At 41.1% G+C, this 22,796-nt stretch overlaps 1 protein-coding gene and 1 long non-coding RNA gene across 3 annotated transcripts in view; one reads left to right on the forward strand and one right to left on the reverse strand.

Annotated features, from left to right (window-relative positions):
• LOC142102193 (gap junction delta-2 protein-like) overlaps positions 1-21,257 on the reverse strand; it is a 33,861-nt gene extending 12,604 nt beyond the window's left edge. The window contains exon 1 of one of the 2 annotated variants that reach the window (XM_075186901.1): positions 21,199-21,257. Coding sequence is in view for 1 of the 2 variants with exons in the window: in XM_075186900.1 (XP_075043001.1) it covers positions 8,600-8,670 (71 nt within the window). In the remaining variant the exon portion in view is untranslated. Of the gene's footprint in view, positions 1-8,599; positions 9,391-21,198 lie in introns of those variants that run through there. The other variant, XM_075186900.1, reaches the window with a different exon arrangement.
• A 122-nt stretch (positions 21,258-21,379) lies between these two features.
• LOC142101488 (uncharacterized) overlaps positions 21,380-22,796 on the forward strand; it is a 41,199-nt gene continuing 39,782 nt past the window's right edge. Inside the window, exon 1 of the long non-coding RNA XR_012679026.1 lies at positions 21,380-21,441. This is a non-coding gene — a long non-coding RNA (uncharacterized LOC142101488). The remainder of the gene's footprint in view (positions 21,442-22,796) is intronic.

The following is a 22,796-nucleotide window of genomic DNA, read 5'->3' on the forward strand; positions in this document are numbered from 1 at the left end:
CTACAAACTCTTGCACGAAGTTGCAGTAAAGCAGCTGATGTCTATTAATGTTTTGACTTTGAGTGATCAAGAAATCTGTTACCATAAAAGAGTTAAGGTTTTAAGGAAACCATGTTGTAGTTGGGCACAGCATGAGTTATAAATTGTGCCAACTTTCTACTGTTCTCTGCTGGATAAAAATAAGATGTTTTTTTGAACTCTATTTTTAGGCGTGTATGGCCTAGGGGGGGCAGCTATTGGGGGGTCAACACTTATTAACAGCCTTCCCTCCTCATTTTAATAGCCTTCTTCCCTCCCCCTTCCTTGTGTATACTTACCTGCTTCTCTCATCCTACACTCACTTGGGCATTACCCTTTTCCCACTACTTTCACCTACCTCTGATGTCAGGTTAGTGACAATTGGTTGTGTGTGCCGCCTCCTAGAGAATTTGCTGAACCCGAGTGTTGAAAGTGTGACTTGAATGGGGCAGCACGGTGGCTTAGTGGTTAGCACTTCTGCCTTACAGCACTGGGGTCATGGGTTCAATTTCCGACCATGGCCTCATCTGTGAGGTGTTTGTATGTTCTTCCCGTGTTTGCCTGGGTTTCCTCCGGGTGCTCCGGTTTCCTCCCACACTCCAAAAACATACTGGTAGGTTAATTGGCTGCTAACAAATTGACCCTAGTCTGTGTCTGTGTGTGTGTGTGTGTGTGTTAGGGAATTTCGACTGTAAGCCCCAATGGGGCAGGGACTGATGTGAGTAAGTTCTCTGTACAACGCTGCAGAAATAGTGGGACTATATAAATTGATGATGATGATGATGATGAACGTTCAACTTAGCTCTCAGATTTAAGGGGTGTTTTAAAATGTTTGCCTGTGTAAGTGGGAGGAGATTGGTGGACGCTGACCAGTAATCACATTAGTAATCTCTCCTCTCTTTGCGGCACTGAGAGGGAAGGGCACAGATTAGATTACCTTGGCATTCAGATCATAGCATCAATACATGCAATGCATTGAACAAATGATCATTTTAAGTTTTATGCTATAGGTTTGAGGGTGTGGAGAGCTGGGTGAGTGGGTTAAGGGGGGGCGAGAGGGAGCCAGGAAAACATATGTCCGTTTGCCCAGTAGGATGCCCGCTGGTTGCTCTGCTTAAATTTGCAAGGAGTCCCTTGGCTTATAGAAATTAAACTTTCATAAAGGTCTGCGTTGCTGTGACAGCAGCATGCTGGTCACATGAGAACCTGATATGTGTAATGTGTGCAATCTCTAGATGTTCCTGGTTTATTAGTTAAAAAACGCCCGATCAACATAAAGCAGACAGACAGGGTGGAGTATATGAAAATCAGTACAAGCCATATTTATAGTATTATATTATAAAATCTAGGAGATTGCATCCGCTTGACGTGTCTCTATAGAGGGTTAATCACAGCAATAGCTGTCACTGGGCCATCCTCAGCCCACTTGTAATGGTGTTAGCACGTGGTGAGACTTCTCGCACCACTTGGAAGATGTGCCTGTGCCTTCAAGGTGTTAATGAACTGAAAGCTATTGTTAGTATAAGCCAGCACCTCTCCTTTTCCACCCCAGTTACCCGGGAATCTGGGATACAGCAAAGTCTATTCCTGTCGCTGCTGTAAATTATGTTCACCCCTTAAGGGTCTGTCTTGGGAAGGGGAAATCTATAGCTGGGGCTTGAATATCTCTCTTTAGCACAGTTATGGCAATATGCAAGTACTGGGGATCAAAATGCAGTAATGAGAAATACATGTTTATAAATGAAATTGTCAGACTAACGGTGCTTAGAGGTCTACAATGGAACAGTTGGTGGTATATAGACACAATGCAATGAACAACACAACCTACAGTATAATCTGGATATATAACAAGGAGCAATGAGAGTGTACTGATGATGATGATGATGATACAAGCCAGTCAGTGGAGACAAATATACAGGAGTCTTATAAACATCTCCCAGCATACAGTAAAATATCTAAACATCTAGGTATATTAAAAACAAAGAGTTCTGGGTATAAATGTATCAAGCTGCAAGTTTCCGGCGGGTTTGAAAAGTGGAGATGTTGCCCGTAGCAACCAGTCAGATTCTAGTTATCTTATAGTACATTGTACCAAATGACAGCTAGAATCTGATTGGTTGCTATAGGCAACATCTCCACTTTTCAAACCCGCCGGAAACTTGCAGCTTGGTACATTTATACCCAGAACTCTTTATTTTTAATATACCTAGATGTTTAGATATTTTACTGTATGCTGGGAGATGTTTATCCAGACAGATAAAATATGGGGTTTATAGCTGACATGGAAAAAAAATCACCCACTACATAGATGACAAATATAAGCATTGTATGGGAACATAGTTTAGAGATTGGGTTCTCCAAACACTTTTTAATTATAATTGTCTTGCACTCCTAAAGACCTTTCATTATTAGTACTCTTACTAAGAAAATGCAGAAGTTGTTGGTACATTACATTCTTCCAGGCTGTACGGTGCTCCCTATCATACCCCTTAACCCTTCCTTCCACAGATTTTATTTTTTCTGTCTCCCACCCTTTGCTAGTTTCCTTTATACCATTTTATAAGTTCCATTAAGCAGGATAATAGAACAGGGATATAATTTTCCTTATGCTGTTTATTTTGTATGCAGTTCACAATATAACATGCTAGTTATGTTTGCTTTATTTTGAAATAAAAGTATTGACACAAAAAAAAAATAAAGGGTTCTGCCGTGTTGTCGCTTATTTGGTAATTGTAGACATGGCGGACAGGCCTTAAGGCTGATATATATGATTTCAAGCTGAGATTCCTCAACACACAGTGCGTCTAAGGTCTGAGGGGTATGGAACAGGACAGACTGTTAATGGCAATACCACCTGCACCCAGTGGAGGATTCCATTTTGTGAGCTGAACTGAGATTCACGAGAATGTAGCCTATCAGTGCACCAGGGACCAGTACCTCAAGAAAGTTAGTTAGCCAGTGTCTTTGTTATGTCATTGGTTCCTGGCAAGTTGCTAGGCTACATACTGGTTCAGCCCACAAAATGACTTCCTCCACTGTGTGTTAGTGACAGGTCCACATTAAATAAGTTGAATTTGTTAGGCTGGTGCACTGTTGCTCTTGAGGGTGAGCATAATGGCCCTGAGTCTTGGCCTGAGTCATTAAGGAAAGTAAAGCATAAAAAAGGAGTAACTTTGCATGTTGGCAAAACCATGTTGCATTGTAGGGGGAGGTAAATTTAAAATGTGGGGACAGATTTATAGTTGGGATAGGGCATGTCCTTGACCAACTTTAAATTTCAGTGTAAAAATAAAGCTATCAAGTATTTGTGTGCTACATGAAAACACAGACAGTATTTATCTTATGTGCAAAATAATAAACTAATTTGCACCTCTTGCATTGTAACATGGTTTGTCCAAGATAAAACTTACTGCTTTGTTTTGCCTTACTTTCCTTAATGAATCAGGCCCAATGTATTTAAAAGCAGTCCTGCGATGAAAAAGAAATAGTGATCTTGAGTAGGGTGATGACACAAATTAAATTATGCTATTGCTCTCCTATTTGATGTTCACAGTTGTGAATTTCTTCTGAACTGTGTTCTGGAGCACCATGAGGTGTTCCATAGGATCAATCAATCAATATTATTTAAGCGTTGGTGTCCCTGCTTACCACATAGAGATCAGGCATTATGTTGTAAAGAAAAAAATAATGGTACTGAGAACAATATACCTGTGATATCTTCAATAAACTAATTGGAAAGTCTGGATCTCACTGGCAGAGAGGGCTATTATTATTATTATCTTTTACTTATAAAGCGCCAACTTATTACACATACTTACGCATACCTACTCTCCCGGAATTTCCGGGAGGCTCCCGAATTTCAGGGAGCCCTCATTGACTCCCAGAAGAGTAGGCAAACCTCCGGGACCCTGTAAAATGCTGAAATTCACAGCATTGAATAATGGGGCGGGGCTTAAGCGCATCATTAAGCCCCGTCTCCCGCTATTCAATCCAGTGAATTTTTGTATTTTTTGATAGGGGCGGGTCTATAGTGACATCATGACGTCGTCATGCCCCCTCCTACCCTCTGTCACATGATCTGTATTGGAATCTCCCTGGGTACAGATTTAAAAAGTTGGCAAATATATTTTTACGCAGTGCTGTACATTGATGGGATCATGATACAAACATATGACATGAAACATAAGTTAAAGATGGCCCTGCCCAAACAAGCTTACAATCTAAGTGGTATGGGGTAGACAGACTTGTCAGGTAAGGTAGCATAATAACAATTGTAGCTGCTGGTGGGGAAAGGTTTGCCTTGTCATTCTTCTTTATGAAGTGGCCTATCTCATCCTTTACCCAAACTACTAACATTCTAAAATAAATATATCTAATAAAGTAAAGTTTTGAACTTTCAGACCAAGAATTCTGGGACTTGTAGTCTTACTCCATTCCCACAGCCATAACATTCATTGGCTAGAGAACTACATCTCCCACAATAATCACATGACAGGTGGTAGCCAATCAGTGTGAAGTCTGGTGATTGGACTTCTGGGAGAGCGGACAGCTAGGGGGATAGGAATGGTGACTGCAGGGGTGTAAGGAGCAGTGGGGTGGCCTATTCAAGACATTTATACCACAACTGGAGAGGGATGGGGGCACAAGTGAGTGTAATAAGAGAGAGTTAATGGAATGGATAAAGGGAGAATTCTGCAGGGGAATAAATCTGTGTGATTGTGAGGGTATGAATGGGGCATTTGTATGAAGGGACATGAAGGTGGAGGAGTTGAGTTGATATTTCACCGATTCTCTTTTATATTCTCATGCAGGACTCATCTTGCAGATTGGGTCCCAGAGCTGTTTACACAGCTTATGTAGACACTGGTTAAGAAACAATGAACTAGATGAATGTAAAAACTTTTCAGTTGCTTCTTAGAAATAGTAGAACCCATCTTGTTCATCTAGACAGGAGATAAGAACTCTAATATAAAAAAAAAACATTTAATACTACAGATGACAGAAGCGATCTACATTGATGATCAGGATAATTTTGTTTAGCCTGTTTTTGGCATATTTGGGGTGAAAAGCTGCCCTGAAAAGTATTTCAGAGAGTATTATATTATATATCCTGCAAATACGTGTGGCTAATTTTTCAAAAGTCGCATAATGTCATTATTTGGTTTGTGACTTCATAAATGTACACAACTTAATTTTTAGATTGCATGCCGCATACATGGTCAGCTGTGGGGTTTGATGGAATATGTATGACAAGCATAGCATCAGAAATATTATAACGCTGTTATGTTAGCATTAACCATGGACCCTTGAATAATGTGAATTAATTAAGCTTATAGAGAGTGTTTTTGTTAGAAGGTGAAATGCAGCAGGTATAATGGTTTTGAAAAGTTTTGGAAAATCTGAGTATTCCAGTTTTGATCCCACCCTCGTCTGCTGAGCACTGCATGCTATCTGACAGATCTTTCTATTTTTCTCCTACCCACCACTAGGGGGGCTGTAGATGACCATCACTGTGATTAGTTCCTATTGCTTTTTCTCAACTCCAGCATCCAACCTGCAGCCAGTGGCCAGTGGCTGGACTGCTTGTGGCTGGGGGATGAGTAAAGGTCATCACATAAGGTCTTTGCATTGTATACTGAGCATCACATGATAGGGCTCTGTATTTTATGTTAGTCATTGAGTTATGGGGCTTTTATCACCAGGTAATGGGTCTCTGTACTATTTACAGATGGGGCTCTACACTATATAGTCATCAGATGTTAAGGGTCAATATTGTACATTGATCTTCATATTATGTGGCTCTGTACTGTATACTGATCATCACATGATAGGGTCCTGTATTATATGCTAGTCTTCGAATGATAAGGGCCCTGTCATCAGATAATAGATCTCTGTACTATTTATTGCTCATCAGTCTCTAGACTGTGTTTAATAGCAGTGATGTGTTAACATCTACATGTAGGATAAAGTCATTACAATGATCTAATTGGGCTGTATTTCCCACTTTTACTATTTCCTGTAAACTGTTACTGCATCATTACAAGCAGGTTTATACCAATATCAATAAGCATTATATTCATATTATATTAAGCATATTATATTAAGCATAGTATTCTTGTTTATTTTTATAGAGCCAAAATCATATTATCCAACGCTCTACAGAGAGCAGATAGAACTAAAGAGATGAAGAAGACTGTATCGGAGAGGAACCAGTCAGCAGTGGCCTACGGAACTTGGAGTAAGACTGAGCGAGTTTGTCTTCAATCCTGTATTTTTCTAAACTAGCCTATTGTCATTATTTTACAGCATAGTTCTATGTCACAGTGTCTTCAGTTAATTATTTCCTAGTTGTTCGCAAGTGTGGTTTTACAGTTGTGTGCTGAAGTTGTCTAGCTTAAAGAAGATATACTATTCTGAAGACATGCTAATTTAGCACTATGAGACACTGAACAGAACACATGCTAGCTTAAAAACCAATGTACTAAAGATGGAATAGCTTCAATCTATAAATTGGTGGCCTGAAGGCATGCTTGTGTAGAACCAGGAGATGATGGACCATGGATATGCTAATTTAGAACACTAAACGTCACACTAGCTAGGAGCTAAACACCACTACACCCTGCAACGCTGAACTAGAACTAGGAAACACTGACCTGAAGTCATGCTGGTTTGTAGTCTGTTTTTACACTAGACTAGTGAAACAATGAACTGAAAGAGAGTAGTTTAGAGCTAGTGAACAATGGACTGAGGCAATCTATCGCAGAGCTAAGAAACATTTAACTGAATACACACTATCATACAAATTAAGAAACACTAGACTGATGAAATGCTTAGAGCTAGAGAAAATTACATTACAGTAATAAACATGCCAGTCATTCACTAGGAAACAGTGAACTGAAAATACACCATCTTAAAACTAGGAAACGCTGGTCGGAAGACACGCTAGCTTGCAAATAGAAACCATTGGAGTATATGCTTGCCTAGAGCTACTATAGAAGACACCACACTGAAGACATTTGGTTATAACTAGGAAACACTGGTCGGAAGACACACTATAGCTGAAAAAATAGAAACCATTGGAGTATATGCTTGCTTAGAGCTACTGTAGAAGACACTACACCGAAGATACTAGACTACGACTTGGAAACGCTGAACCTCACTAACTAAGAACTAATGTTAGCCACACATACCCCAATATTGCAAGAGTTATTGTTAAACTGGCCCAATATTAATGTGTTTTTGGACCCAAATAACTATAATGACCGAGATTGATCTGATCATAAGCAATTAGATCATTATTGGCATGCCCATACATCTAGGCAGCTGTATGCAGTGTCCTTGACCACTCTAACAGGCCTGTGTTGTTCCCTGGCCCCATCAGCCCACGTGTATCCGGCTTAAGAAATTCTGGACTGAAAGCACGCTAGGTTAGAACTAAGAAACAATAGACAAGAAGCGACCTATCCACCTTCAGCTATGCACAACTAACCATAAGGGATTGTGTAGAAAATTACAGTAGGCCCAGCTACTTTACCAGCCATGTACTAAGCATTAAATGACCAAAACTAGACCACAGACAGTTACCATGCCCTAAAATTAGACATAAGTACTGAGGCCTTTATATGGGCTCTTATCATATGGAAACTATATTCTTTAAAATTGAGATTCAGAAGCAAAACAGTTAATTTAAAAATCCAGATTATCAAAGCATGAGGACTATACAGAGTCACGAAACAGCAATGAAAATGGCAAATTGAGTGTGACATTTCAGACGGGGAGAGGGAAAAGACTGCGGGGAACAAGTGATCTTTATGTGATAGCAATTAAAACCTGTACATGAGTATACAGTGTCTCGTCCATATATCATGCACTGACAGGTTTGCAGGGTTACACTAGCACTTGTACAGTAACCTAGCAACACACACAGCATATAGTAAATAGTGAGAACGATGGCAGACACACCTTGTACATTCACAAAGGTATTTCTCTTCCATGTATGTGGGTTCTATAGCTTAAGTAAACAGCTGTGATTTTGGTGCCAATTCATCCCTGTGAGAACCTGTCAGTGTGTGTATTGATACGTGTGTTATGAAGAATACATCTTGCTTGGTTCTGATTGCCATCGCAGCCCCGTAACATGTATTGCTCATATCGATTGCTTTTAACTCTTTCATGTTCAGAGTCTGCTTTTCACACTGAACACTGCTTCTTTTTGGCACTATTCATTTAAAATATAAACACAGGTACATTATTCGGTTAAATCAATGCTTCTCTAAGCTGATTGTATGCAAAGAACTTACACACACACACACACACACACACACACACACACACACCACTCGCCACACCCACTCCTCAACCTACCTTCCATCTACCCTGGTGTGAGGACAGCTGCATTGCTTCAGTCTAATCTAGTGCATGGAAACCCCCCCCATCATAGAGTATTTAAGGTGACATGGATTCACATTGCTAGGAGCTGTATGGTGTGCTGTGTGCATGTTTGTGTCTCCTTAGGATGTATTTTTCCATGTTTAACCCCATGGGCCTCAGGCCACCCCTCTGTTTCAGTCCATCCTCTTACCTCCCTATCATGGTGGAGTGCTGCTGTACTGCAGCCTCCAGCAGGCGCTCCAGGATGGTCCACTCGCCCATCACGTCCACCTCTTGCCCCGCCGTGCTCAGCTCGGACACCGGAGAGGAACCAGCCGACCCCCCTCTCCAACCACTTTCCCCTGCTACCGGTCTCCTCCTCCTAATTTTACCGATCACTCCTTGGCAACATCATCATCAGTGGGGGACGGGGAGAACCAGAACTCCCCTCCTCCTCTTCCTCTGTGCCCCAAGTCTTGTCCTCAGCTCAACCCAAAGCTTCGATGTGGGGCAGGTAGCATTTCCCTGACACTAGTCCCCTACCCCAGGAGATGGTGGATAACCGTCCAGCTACACAGAAAAACTGCACTTCTGGTTCTTAAAATTTAGCCCTAAGCCTAAAAATCAATAACTATCCAAGAATAATGAATGACAACGGCCCAGTGTTAGAGCATTTAACCCTTAACAAGCACCTGTTTGTTAAATAATAATGCTACCTTCCCTTGTCTAAGAATCCCCCTCCGTTCATGTGTATCTTTGCTGCCCCCTTGCTTACAACTCTCCCGTCTCCACCTTCCTTAGCCAGGTCGCTGTCCAGTGCTGAAACAGCTGCTGGTCCAGATTACATCCCTTTTCTGCCAGTGATTAGCATCAATTCCAAGTTATCTCTCCTTCCCTGCCATCTCCTCTGCTTCTCTCACCTTCCAGCCGCCTGACCCCCCATTCATTCCCTGAGACTACCTGCTGACTCCCCTCCTCTCTGTGTGTCATTGCATCCCTCTGTCTTCTACCTTTCTCTGCCCTCCCCCTGCCTCTTTTCTCTTTGTCTCCCCCTCACTCTTTGTAGGTCCCTCCTCCTCTGGATCTTCCACGGTGTGATCTCTCTCTGTCACTTTCTCTCACACACACGCTCTCTCTCTCTCTCTCTCTAGCTCTGTCTCTCCACCACAGGCTGCTGTCTCGCTTTAATCCGGATAAATGACTCTTTCTCTATTGGATGGGAGGAGATTTTCTGCCATATTATAAGCTGATTTCACCCTGCATCCTTCCCCAGTCAGTGGGATGGCTCGTGTGTATAGGAATGTAGGCGAGTGATTGAGTGAGCTCTGGATTATGGCTGTGTCTCACACACCAGGCTGATAGCTATCTCAAATCTTCTATCTGATTTCCTCTCCGTATTCTCCGCCTGGCCCTCTCTCTACCTGTACTCTCTCTATTTCCACCTTATTTTGCTGTATAATATACATTTAATCAGCCTTTTGTACTCTAGTCCCTAATTTTTAGCTATCCCCACCCTTTAATTTGCATTTCCCCCGCCCTTTTACGTCTCATGTTTCTATTTCCTCATCGATCAGTCATTGCTTCTGACTTCCTCCCCTCGTCCTTTCTTCCCCCAGTTACATGTATATTGTCCCTATAGAGCACATGTTCATATCCATCTTTCTAAAATCCCATTATTGATTGCTGAATTACACTAGGAGCTTTCCATTTATTATTTTGAATCCATTACCACGCAGTCAATAATATAGATCCTGATCAACATTGCCAAAGGCATGTGACTTGTACAAAACATCTCAGGATATGGTTCACGTGTAAGAAGCTATGTATAGATTAGCTTCTTGTATATGTGAAGGTGTGTAGTTTGTGTGTAGTTGTGTGTAGTTTGTGTTTTCTTTATATGTATTGAGGATGAATGACTTTGTGGGAAGGTGTGTGTATATATATATATATATATATATATATATATATATATATATATATATATAAAATCTCTATACCATGAGAAGAGAGAAGGCTTTGAATAACGCATAACAGATTCACATAAATAGACGTGAGGTTATTTTATGTTTGATTGGGAACAATTTTCTGTGAATAGTTAAACAGGAATATAGGGACTAGCCACACACCGTGAGATATGATTCGGCCCAGTTTGGTAGTTTAAAACCAAATAACAGCAACATTACACCATGCGCGGGTGCAAAAATTTGGTTGCTAATCATAGTGGCATGTGTTTGTGACCTACGTATATGTCTACCCCCCTTACTATCAAATCATCTGTATGTTTGTTTAATCCAGACCTGCATGTTTGTTACCAAATTGGGTACATGTTTGAATTTTGGGAATTGTGCCGAATGAATCTGCTACAAGTAATATAACATTACTTTGTCTTACAGTGTTTAAGAGAGGCAGGAAAGCCACATGGAAGCATGGGGTACATTTATCAAGCTGCGGGTTTGAAAAAGTGGAGATGTTGCCTATAGCAACCAATCAGATTGTACTTATTTATAGGATCTGATTGGTTGCTGTAGGCAACATCTCCACTTTTTCGAACCTGCAGCTTGATAAATTTACCCCCATGGTCTGCAGATCTGTCAGATTGTTTCCATGCAGGCTGCATGAGGGAGCTGAGCGGTGTACATGGTCTGTATCCTTCTAGGTCAGGGCTGAATCGACAGATACATGATTATATATAAAAAAAAAAGAGACCATTATGGTAGCAATAGAATAGTGCATCCTTACCAAATTCTCACTCCTTGCCTCTGCAAGATCCCAGAGGGGAGGCGAAATGTGAGGATGGAAGGGGCCCTGCCCCTGTGATGTAATAAAGCAAAAGCGCCATTTTGCCAAGTAGGGCGGGGTCAAAATGACGCAATTCACTGCAAATTGGAGGCTCCCATCCTATGAGTGGGCAGGTTGCATAATAATTGCCTGCTCTACTTTGAGGTCGTGAGACCTACCCAGAATTCGTGAGTCTCCTGGACATTCCAGGAGAGTGAGCAAGTGAGGAATAGTGCAGATTTACGTCGGTGTAGTTACGGATTAGTGCATTTGTAGGACTCTCGCGTGCCCAAGATATCTGGGAAGTCTTGTTTTCCGGAATAAAATTTAGTTACACATAAATATAATAAACATATTAACAGATGCATGAATACAATTAAGCATAATAACACATACATAGATAGTCATGAGCTAGAAGATTCAGGTTCAAATTAGACATAAGGGTCATATGAGGTAGACAGGCATGAGCCATAGAGGACCCTGCACGTGAGAGCTTACATTCTATAGGGAGGAGGTAAATGAGGGATGGAAGATGCAAAAATTGACTCGGGTGGATGTGGTGGACGGAGGAAGAAGAGGGAAAAAACATGAGGGTGTAAGGGGAGTAGGGTAGGCAAGCATGAAGGTGTAAGAGGGGTACGGTAGGCAAGCATGAAGGAGGGGGGTACGGTAGGCAAGCATGAAGGAGGGGGGTACGGTAGGCAAGCATGAAGGAGGGGGGTACGGTAGGCAAGCATGAAGTGGTGAGTTTTGAGGGAGTGTTTGAAGGATATTAAGTTGTGGGAGAGACTGGTAGGGCAAGCAAGTTGTTCCGTAGGTAGGGAACAACCTAGGAGGAGTCTTGGAGGCAGGAGCAAGAGGTGATCAAAGGAATTGAGTCGCAGATCAGAGGCCACTATACACGGGTGAAAGGGAGTCTATCTTGTGACAAGGTCAGGTGTGTTTGAAGGAGGAATGGAGTGGTCGAGCTGGGGTGTATCTTTTTACAAGGTTGGCGATGTATGGAGAGGAAGCATTAGAAAATAGTCCCTACACCTAGAATAATATAATTGGTACAAATAGTATCTTGGAAATGTTTTACTGCAATTGGCATCCTCAAAACATGTGGTGACTTAAAACACACCCGATCCGGCTCTCCAGGCACTAGCAGACATAAGTGCCAGAGTCACACAAATCTGCATAGGCATATATGAGTATGGCCACTTTTCTAGGCATACACAGAGAAAGCGTAACCTGGCGTAGTACTCACTCTGTATCAGCCCCTGTGTCTTCACATTAACCAGTCAATTTCATACCATGATGTGATCATAGTGGTTGAATAATTTAAAGCAATATTTCCCAAACCTGGTCCTCAAGTACCTCCAATCTGTTTGGCTGAGTAAGTAATGCACAAAACATGATCTGTTGGAGGTCCTTGAGGACTGGAGTTGGGAAATACTGATTTAAAGGAACTGTCCCCTCAAAACTATTCATTGCTTAATTGCATGCCTCCCAACATGTCTGTCCCCGGCAGCAGGACAAGGGGTAAGGGGTGCCACCATGTCGCAAAGGGGCATGGCCATGCATGATGGGGGTATGGCCACACCCTCAGAGGGCTGCCTAGTGCTAGGCTGCCCATTACATACCTCCCTTCACCCAACATTCCCACCTGTAGGACAAACTTGGTCTGGTGGGACAGAGCCCTAAAATCGGGACTATCCTGGAGCGCTCTCGGTGAAGATTAAGGAAATTGAGGGTACGAGTAGAGAAACGATGACAATACTACTGAATTCCAAGCTCTACTGGGTAGATTGTTTGTGCTTTCATCGAAGCTAGGTAAAATTCTACAAAGAGAATGTTTGTATTCATGTAGCCATTAATATTTACATTGCACAAATAAAGACAAAACAAAATATAGGGGAGGAGTCCCTATAAGCGGCAAGGAGAAACTGTGGAATGGATGAATTTATATGTATGACTACTTTTCATCCCTATGTTGAGGAAAGATTTATTCTTCAGTTATCTCAAGGTCAGCAGATGTTTCTTCCTCAGCACTAAAAAGTAAATATTTCTCCTGCTAAACCTCTCTGGGATATAAATAATTATACTGATTGGTCTGAAGCGCGGAGCCTTTTTAAATACGTTTTCTAATTTTAGTACCAAACTAGCAATTCTTTCCCTCTGTCAAGATGCCAAAGCTGATTTGGCAGCATCTGGAGAGATTATTGAAGAAGGATTTTAGCAGTGAAATCTGTTTTTGGTCGAAATCCATTTTAACAGAATTTGCACTGATTGCCACCATTCACAAAGTGCTCTACTAATTTTACAATGCAATGCATATTTAAGGTTTACCAGGGTGACTGGTGAGATGACATTTTTAGAGTCTTTTACTTGTTGTACACTTTGAGATTTTTTCCTCTCAGGCAATATATTTATCTGAACACATTTTTATTTTTTTAAAAAAATTGGTTTATTTTTTGTAATTGTTCCTATGTTTTTACAGAAAGGGTAACACAAATATCCCTCCCTCTGCTAACTGGTAAAACTGTTAGGTCCAAGGGAAGAAATCCCACAGGTATTGAGTTAACCTTGGCCCAGCCCCCTTGATCTGTTCTCTAGGCTGCTGAACCTGGACCGTTTTAAAAGTATGTGGGGGATTGGAGATCGTCGAGCCTGCTGATTGGATGAGCTATAGAATGTCCAATCAGTGTCTAGAAAACCTGAGAGCTCTGTTAATTTACAAAATACTCCAGTCCACTTTGTAGATGGCTGTGTAGGAGAGCTTGATAACAGTGTGTGTCTTGATGATGGAGAGAAAAATGGGCGTAAAGGGCAGTGTCCAGATGTGCAGAGCTTGGTGGAGACTTCCCCAATAGACTTACAGCTGTACTTGTAGCTAAAGGGGCTTTACCAATTATTAAAGAGGTAATCAATTGTTGTCTGTTTTGTTAGTGGTAAAAAATAAAAAAAAAAATCCTTTCATGACGAAAATAAAAATAAAAAAAGTGAAAAATACCAATTGGGTGAATACTTTATCCACTGTATTGTCTCCTTTCTCTCTCATACATGATATAACATGATATAACACCTTCACTCTCCTCACTGTGCATTATATCACTGCTCTCCCTCTCGTACATAATATATAATCTCCCTCTACCCCCTTGTACATTAGATAATGCCTCCACTCCCTCTCGTACATAAGATATTTTCCCCCTTGTACATAATATATTATCTCCCCTCTCACCCTCGTACATAATATATTATCTACCTGTTCTCCGTCGTACATTAGATAATGCCTCCACTCCCTCTCGTACATAATATATTATCTCCCCTCTCCCTCTCGTACATAATATATTATCTCCCCTCTCCCTCTCGTACATAATATATTATCTCCCCTCTCCCTCTCGTACATAATATATTATCTCCCCTGTCCCCCTCATACATAATATATTATCTCCTCTCCCCCCGTCGTACATAATATATTATCTCCCCTCTCCCTCTCGTACATAAAATATTATCTCCCCTGTCCCCCTCATACATAATATATTATCTCCCCTCTCCCCCTCGTACATAATATATTATCTCCCCTCTCCCTCTCGTACATAAAATATTATCTCCCCTGTTCCCCTCATACATAATATATTATCTCCTCTCCCCCCCGTCATACATATTATATTATCTCCCCTCTCCTCCTTGTACATGAGATAATGCCTCCACTCCCTTTTGTGCATAATATATTATCTCCCCTCTCCCCCTCGTACATAATATATTATTTTCCCTCTCCCCTTGTACATAATATATTATCTTTCCTCTCCTCCTCGTACATAATATATTATCTCCTTTCTCATCCATGTACAAAATATATTATCTCCCCTCTCCCTCTTGAAAATGAGATAATGCCTCCACTCCCACTTATACATAATATATTATCTCCCTGTTCCCTCTCGTACAAAATATATTATCTACCGTCTCCCCCTCGTACATGAGATAATGCCTCCACTTCCTCTTGTACATAATATATTATCTCCCTTCTCCCCCTCGTACATGAGATAATGCCTCCACTCCCTCTTGTACATAATATATTATCTCCCCCTCGTACATGAGATAATGCCTCAACTCGTCCTCGTACATAATATATTATCTCCCCTCTCCCCCTTGTACATAATCATATATCCCCTCTCTCTCTCACATGATATCACATATCCTCTCTCTCTCTCTCACATGATATGACATATCTTCTCTCTCTCACATGATATCATATCTCCTCTATATCTCTCTCACATGATATCACATATCCTCTCTCACGTGATATCATATATCCTCTCTCACACATGATATCATATATCCTCTCTCTCTCAGAAGATATCACATATCTTCTCTCTCACATGATATCATATATCCTCTCTCTCTCTCTCTCTCTCTCAAATGATATCACATATCTCTCTCACATGATATCATATATCCTCTCTCTCTCACATGATATCATATATCCTCTATCTCTCTCTCACATGATATCATATATCCTCTATCTCTCTCTCACATGATATCATATATCGTCTCTCTCTCACATTATATCATATCTCACTCCCTTTCTCACACATGATATCATATCTCTCTCTCTCTCACACATGATATCACATATCCTCTCTCTCACATAATATGACATATCTTCTCTCTCACGTGATATCATATATCCTCTCTCACACATGATATCATATATCCCCTCTCTCTCTCAGAAGATATCACATATCTTCTCTCTCACATGATATCATATATCCTCTCTCTCTCTCTCTCAAATGATATAACATATCTCTCTCACATGATATCATATCTCTCTCTCACACATGATATCATATATCTTCTCTCTCTCTCACATGATATAATATATCCTCTCTCTCTCTCACATGATATGATATATCCTCTCTCTCACATGATATGATATATCCTCTCTCTCACATGATATCGTATATCCCCTCAAACTCATATGATATATATCCTCTCTCTCTCAGAAGATATCACATATCTTCTCTCTCACATGATATCATATATTCTCTCTCTTAAATGATATCACATATCTCCTCTCTCTCTCACATGATATCATATATTCTCTCTCACACATGATATCATATAGTATATCTCTCACACATGATATCATATAGTATATCTCTCTCTCTCACAGGATATGACTTATCCTTTCTTCCAGTACATGATATCTCCTCTCTCTTCCTTGCACATGATCATGTCCCCAGCAGTGTGTGAGTTAAGTGCTGGCAGTCAGCTGGTGGGTGGGATGTGGGATGATATTATTCCTTGTGATCTCCCCTCTTATCACAGGTAAAGAAGTCCTGGGGGAATTTACTGACAGATATTTAATAGATCTAAACATGGAAGAGACCAGTGCCAGCTACAGGGAGGTGTGTGTGGGGTTGTAAACTAAACCCCCAGATCTACACCAAACACATTTGTATCATACATCTCAATACATTTCTGTCACTCACTGCACAATCATTCTTTCCTGTGAGCTCTTGCTGCTATTTCTACATATAATAAACCCCCTCAATGTTCATGCAACGGTCTACACTACACCTCCATATGACCAGTGCCTCTATATGCTGTATATGAACCAATCTCTTATACTACTCTGCCTCTGCACCCCCATCCTATACTGCAGTTCTCTACTACTCCTGTACTGACCTCATACACAGCTCTGTCACGATACCTCCCTCCTATACTGCAGCTCTCAAGTATTCCTGTACTGAACTCATACACAGCTCTGTCACTACACCTCCATCCTATACTGCAGCTATGTACTATTCCTGTACTGATCTCATACACAGCCCTGTCACTATACCTCTATCCTATCCTGCAGCTTCCTACTATTTCTGTACTGACCTCATACACAGCTCTGTCACTATACCTCCATCCTATCCTGCAGCTCCCTTCTATTCCTGTACTGTCCTCATACACAGCTCTGTCACTATACCTCCATCCTATCCTGCAGCTCCCTTCTATTCCTGTACTGACCTAATACACAGCTCTGTCACTACACCTCTATCCTATCCTGTAGCTCTTTCTACTATTCCTGTACTGACCTCATACACAGCTCTGTCACTATACCTCCATCCTATCCTGCAGCTCCCTTCTATTCCTGTACTGACCTAATACACAGCTCTGTCACTACACCTGCATCCTATCCTGTAGCTCTCTCTTCTATACCTGTACTGACCTCATACACAGCTCTGTCACTAAACCTTCATCCTATACTGCAGTTCCCTACTATTCCTGTACTGACCTAATACACAGCTCTGTCACTACACCTCCATCCTATCCTGTAGCTCTTTCTACTATTCCTGTACTGACCTCATACACAGCTCTGTCACTACACCTCCAACCTATACTGCAGCTCCCTACTATTCCTGTACTGACCTCATACACAGCTCTGTCACTACACCTCCATCCTATCCTTCAGCTCCCTACTATTCCTGTGCAGACCTCATACACAGCTCTGTCACTATACCTGCATCCTATCCCACAGCTCTCTGCTATTCCTGTACTGTCCTGATATACAGCTCTGTCTATACACCTGCATCTTATCCTACAACTTTTTGTACTATTCCTGTACTGACCTCATACACAGCTCTGTCACTGCACCTCCATCCTATACTGCAGCTCCCTACTATTCCTGTACTGACCTCATACACAGCTCTGTCACTACACCTCCATCCTATACCGCAGCTCCCTACTATTCCTGTACTGACCTCATACACAGCTCTGTCACTACACCTCCATCCTATCCTGTAGCTCTCTCTACTATACCTGTACTGACCTCATACACAGCTCTGTCACTGCACCTCCATCCTATACTGCAGCTCCCTACTATTCCTGTACTGACCTCATACACAGCCCTGTCACTACACCTCCATCCTATCCTGCACCTCTCTCTACTATTCCTGTACTGACCTCATACACAGCTCTGTCACTACACCTCCATCTTATCCTACAACTTTTTTCTACTATTTCAGTACTGACCTCATAGACAGCTCTGTCACTACACCTCCATCCTGCCCTAGTGCTCTCTCTACTATTCCTGTATTCACCTGAAGCACAGCTCTGTCAGTACACATCTTATCCTGCAGCTCTGTCTACTATTCCTGCCTTATAGCACTGGGGTCATGAGTTCAATTCCCGACCATGGCCTTATCTGTGTGGAGTTTGTATGTTCTCCCCGTGTTTGCGTGGGATTCCTCCGGGTGCTCCAGTTTCCTCCCACACTCCAAAAACATACTAATAGGTTAATTGGCTGTTAATAAATTGACCCGTGTGTGTGTGTGTGTGTGTGTGTGTGTGTGTGTGTGTGTGTGTGTGTGTGTTAGGGAATTTAGACTGTAAGAACCAATGGGGGCAGGGACTGATGTGAGTGAGTTCTCTGTACAGCGCTGCGGAATTAGTGGCGCTATATAAATAAATGGTGATGATGATGATGATTCCTGTACTGACCTCATACACAGTTCTGTCACTACACCTCTATCCTATCTTGAAGCTCTCTCTACTATTCCGGTACTGACCTCATACACACCTCTGTCACTACACCTCCATCCTATCCTGCACCTCTCTCTACTATTCCTGTAGTGATCGATATATTTATCAAAATATTCCCGATCTCATCTCAGTGGTAAGTATGATTTTTTCAAGGCTGCAAAAAATCATTTATTGCCAACATTCATAAATAAACCCCAACAAATATCGCTGATACAGCTGAGCCATACCGGTATATGGTTGGTTTTTCTTTTTTTTTTTTTTAATAAAGTGGCATTGAAAGTTCTAGTCCTAAAACATAGCTTTCTTTCAATGAAATACTGTTTAAAATTATTTATTTTATTTATTTATTTTTAAAAAAGCTAAAAAAGATCTATTTTTAGGCATTATTTTTCTTTTCAAATAAGTGGAACTGAAACCCAAATGTGGGCTTTCAGTCCCATTCGGCATGCGCAAGTCGGCTGATGCATGTGCGTATTGGCAAAGACTAGGCTTATCACTTGCAGCCAGTAGAGCTCCGCAGCCCTAGTGATATTTTTTGGTTTCACTAGGAAGTGTGCAGATGTGGGAGAGTTGTCAGCTCTCCCGGGAGACCTACCCAGATTTAGGGATCTTCCCAACTGTGCTGACTGTCGTGAAAGGGGCGGGGTTTACTAAATGGGCGTTTCTAATCTGGAAATGGGCGTTTCTGGACACAGTTTTGGCAGAATTATTCTGTTCCGGTTCCGTTAATCTGAATATTGGGGGATATGCAATGATTCCCAACCTTTCTTTGTTGTGCCATTCCTCTTACCTCTGTCTGTACCCAGCTTTGTGGTATTCCTGTATTTGTTCCCAATTGTAAAGCTCTGTAGAGTATGCTGGCGCTATATTAATAAATGTTCCTAATAATAATTATAATACATTTTTGTGACACATCAAAGTTAAAGTATTATAATAAAAATAGTATCGAAAGCATCAACAAATGTGAACACAATTAAAAATCAAAGCAATTCCTAACTAATAATTGTAGTTAATATTTTACTTTCTTCAAAATGTTCCCTCTTTTTTCCTTTAAGACACAGTCAGCTCAGTGTTGTGACACAAAAATGTACCAGTGCACTTGTCTGGAATCACTGGTTTAAAAGATGTTATGACACTTGGTGCCATCTAGTGGTCAAATCATGCAACATTGTATATAAGATAATCATCATGATCATCATCATTTATTTATATAGCGCCACTAGTTCTGCAGCGCTGTACAGATAACTCACTCACATCAGTCCCTGCCCCCATTGGAGCTTACAGTCTAAATTCCCTAACACACACAGACAGACTGGGTTCAATTTGATAGCAGCCAATAAACCTACTAAATATATATTTTAAATATTTCCTGTCACCTACACCTTAGTTATTATCAGGTATATATATATATAGCCCCTACATATTTTGCAGGTCTTTACAATATTATTTTATTTTAATTATTCACATTAGTCCCTGCCCCAATGGAGCTTACAATCTATGGCATACTTGTCTACTCTCCCAGAATTTGCAGGAGGTTCCCGAATTTCGGGGGAGTCCTCATTGAAGAGCAGGTATCCTCCCAGATCATGGTGGAGGCGGGGCTTAATGACACGTTTTCGCATAATCAGGTCCCTTCCCTCGCTATGCAGTGCCGTGAATTTCGGAATTTCATAGCAGGGGGCGTGGGATGGCGTCACCACGCCCCCTCATACACTTGTCACATGGTGGGCGAGTATGATCTATTTACTAAGCTGCTATGACCTGAAAATCTGGGGAAAACAACTGTTTACTCCAGAGAATGGCCATCGCAGCTCTTCTTTTAATTTGTAAAGCAGTACAAACCTGATTACTCTGTTTAACGATGGTCATTGCAGTCCCCATAGACCGCCAGGCTTAAAAAACGCCATGTCAGCAATAAAAGGTATTCTACTTGCTGCTAACTAACTACCAATGATAAATAGACCCCTATATTCCCTACTACACACACTAAAGTTAATTTTGCAAGAAGCCAATTAACCTACCTGTATATCTTTGGAGTGTGGGAGGATACCAGAGAACACTGAGGGAACCCATAACACCAGTGTTATGAGGCAGCAATGCTATCCACTGTGCCACAGTCCTGCCCAAACTTAAACACATCTAGGTAGGTAACATATGACTTAACATACCTTACATTTACTGTGTATTACTCATACTTATCTACTCTCCCGGAATTTCCATGAGGTTCCTGAATTTTGGGGAGTTCTACCGGACTCCCGGAAGAGTAGGCAAACCTCCCGGACCCTGTAAAATGCAGAAATTCACAGCATTGAATAGCGGGGCGGGGCTTAATCACACCATTAAGCCCCGCCCCCTGCTATTCAATACCTTGAATTTCGGGGCTATAGTGACATAATTATGCCGTTACGTCCCCTCCTAACATCTGTCACATGATATGTACTCCGATCTCCTGGAGTATAGATTTAAAAAGTAGGCAAGTATGTTATTACTGCTGTTTAGTTTTCTTATACTCACCTTTTTATATGCCAGTATAGAGTCAGCCATCTCCTGGGCCACTACTATATTAATGAGAGTGAGACCAGCCCATGTACTGGCAGGAGCATGCTCAGTGAGCTTCTCAGAGACATGCAGTGACATCATCAAGTCACCTGCTTTCAGGACATTGGCTCTGAATGATCACATGACCTCAGTTTCACAGGAACTCCTGCCCAAAACAGCTAACTTAATTAATGCCAAAGACATTTCTGACTCAGAGAGGTATGTATGTTAGTAGCTATATATTGCAATTATGCTATTTTTTCTTAAACACTATAGGACAGTTACTTTTCAATGCTGGCCACAGAAATGCAGATCCAATCATATATATATATATATATATATATATATATATATATATATATATATAATGTGATATATATTACTTTATTTAAATATATAAAATTTTACACTTTATATTTACTTATTTAAAGTTCCAGATTAGAGCCAGCATGTATGGGTGGAGGGGGCCCCAGTGACGTAATGCCTGTTTTGGGTCTTTTTACCACTGTAAGACCAAAAACAGGCACTATGTCATTGGGGGCAGGGCCAAAATGTTGCGTTTTGTGAAGCCCTGCACCCTCAACTCATACACCTGTCCTGCCCTCCAGAAACTCCCGGAAGTGCCCAACATAAAATTGTCAAGTATACCCAAATGCTGTGAAGTGTGTACACTCACATAAATCCTTCATTCTGACTGGATTTTTTTATTTTTTTTTCATGCAAAACAAATGTGTTTTTTTAACCACATGCAGGAACATAATGCTAAGTCCACATGGGGCGTTTTGTTTGTCAGTCAATAATTTAGACCTAAAGTGTCCCAAAATAGTCCACAAACAGCTTTGGCCAAGACTGTTTAAAATCCATATTTCAAGCAGGAACATAGAAGGAAAGATTCTCTTATAGTAGTGTGGACATTATGGGCCTGAGTCATTAAGAAGAGCAAAACATAACAAAGAAGTAACTTTTTGCACCTGGGCAAAACCAAGTTGCTTTGGAGAGGGAGGTACATTTAAAATGTGAGGACAGATTTATAGTTGGGGTAGGGCATGTCCTAGATCAACTTTAAATTTCAGTGTAAAAATAAGGCTATCAAGTATTTGTGTGCTACATGAAAAACAGGCAGTATTTAACTTATGTGCAAAATAATAAACTAAATTGCACCCCTTGCATTGTACCATAGTTTGTCCAGGAGAAAACCTAGTCCTTTTTTATGCTTTGCCCTCTTTAATGACTCAGGCCCTATGTTGTGCTCTCATTGGCTGGCCACACTAATGGCACAATTAGTGCGGTCAGCAGACCACAGCACGCAGACTGACTGCTCACATCTGCTGACAGGATTCTGATCATTTATGTGACATACACTCTCCAATATCAGTGTTAATAGATTATTATTATTATTATTATTATCATCATTAGAGTTGATTTATGAGGTGTCGCAGTGCTTTGTAGCTCTGGGCAGTGGGGAAATGATTATTGTACATTTTTAGTTTCCTTGTTGGACTAGTTTATCTACATGGTTAATCTATAGTTTTATGTATCACTTTTCACTATGCTGCAAACAATAGGTATTACAT

The sequence above is a fragment of the Mixophyes fleayi genome, chromosome 9 (assembly GCF_038048845.1).
Source record: "Mixophyes fleayi isolate aMixFle1 chromosome 9, aMixFle1.hap1, whole genome shotgun sequence".
NCBI classification, from domain to species: domain Eukaryota; kingdom Metazoa; phylum Chordata; class Amphibia; order Anura; family Limnodynastidae; genus Mixophyes; species Mixophyes fleayi.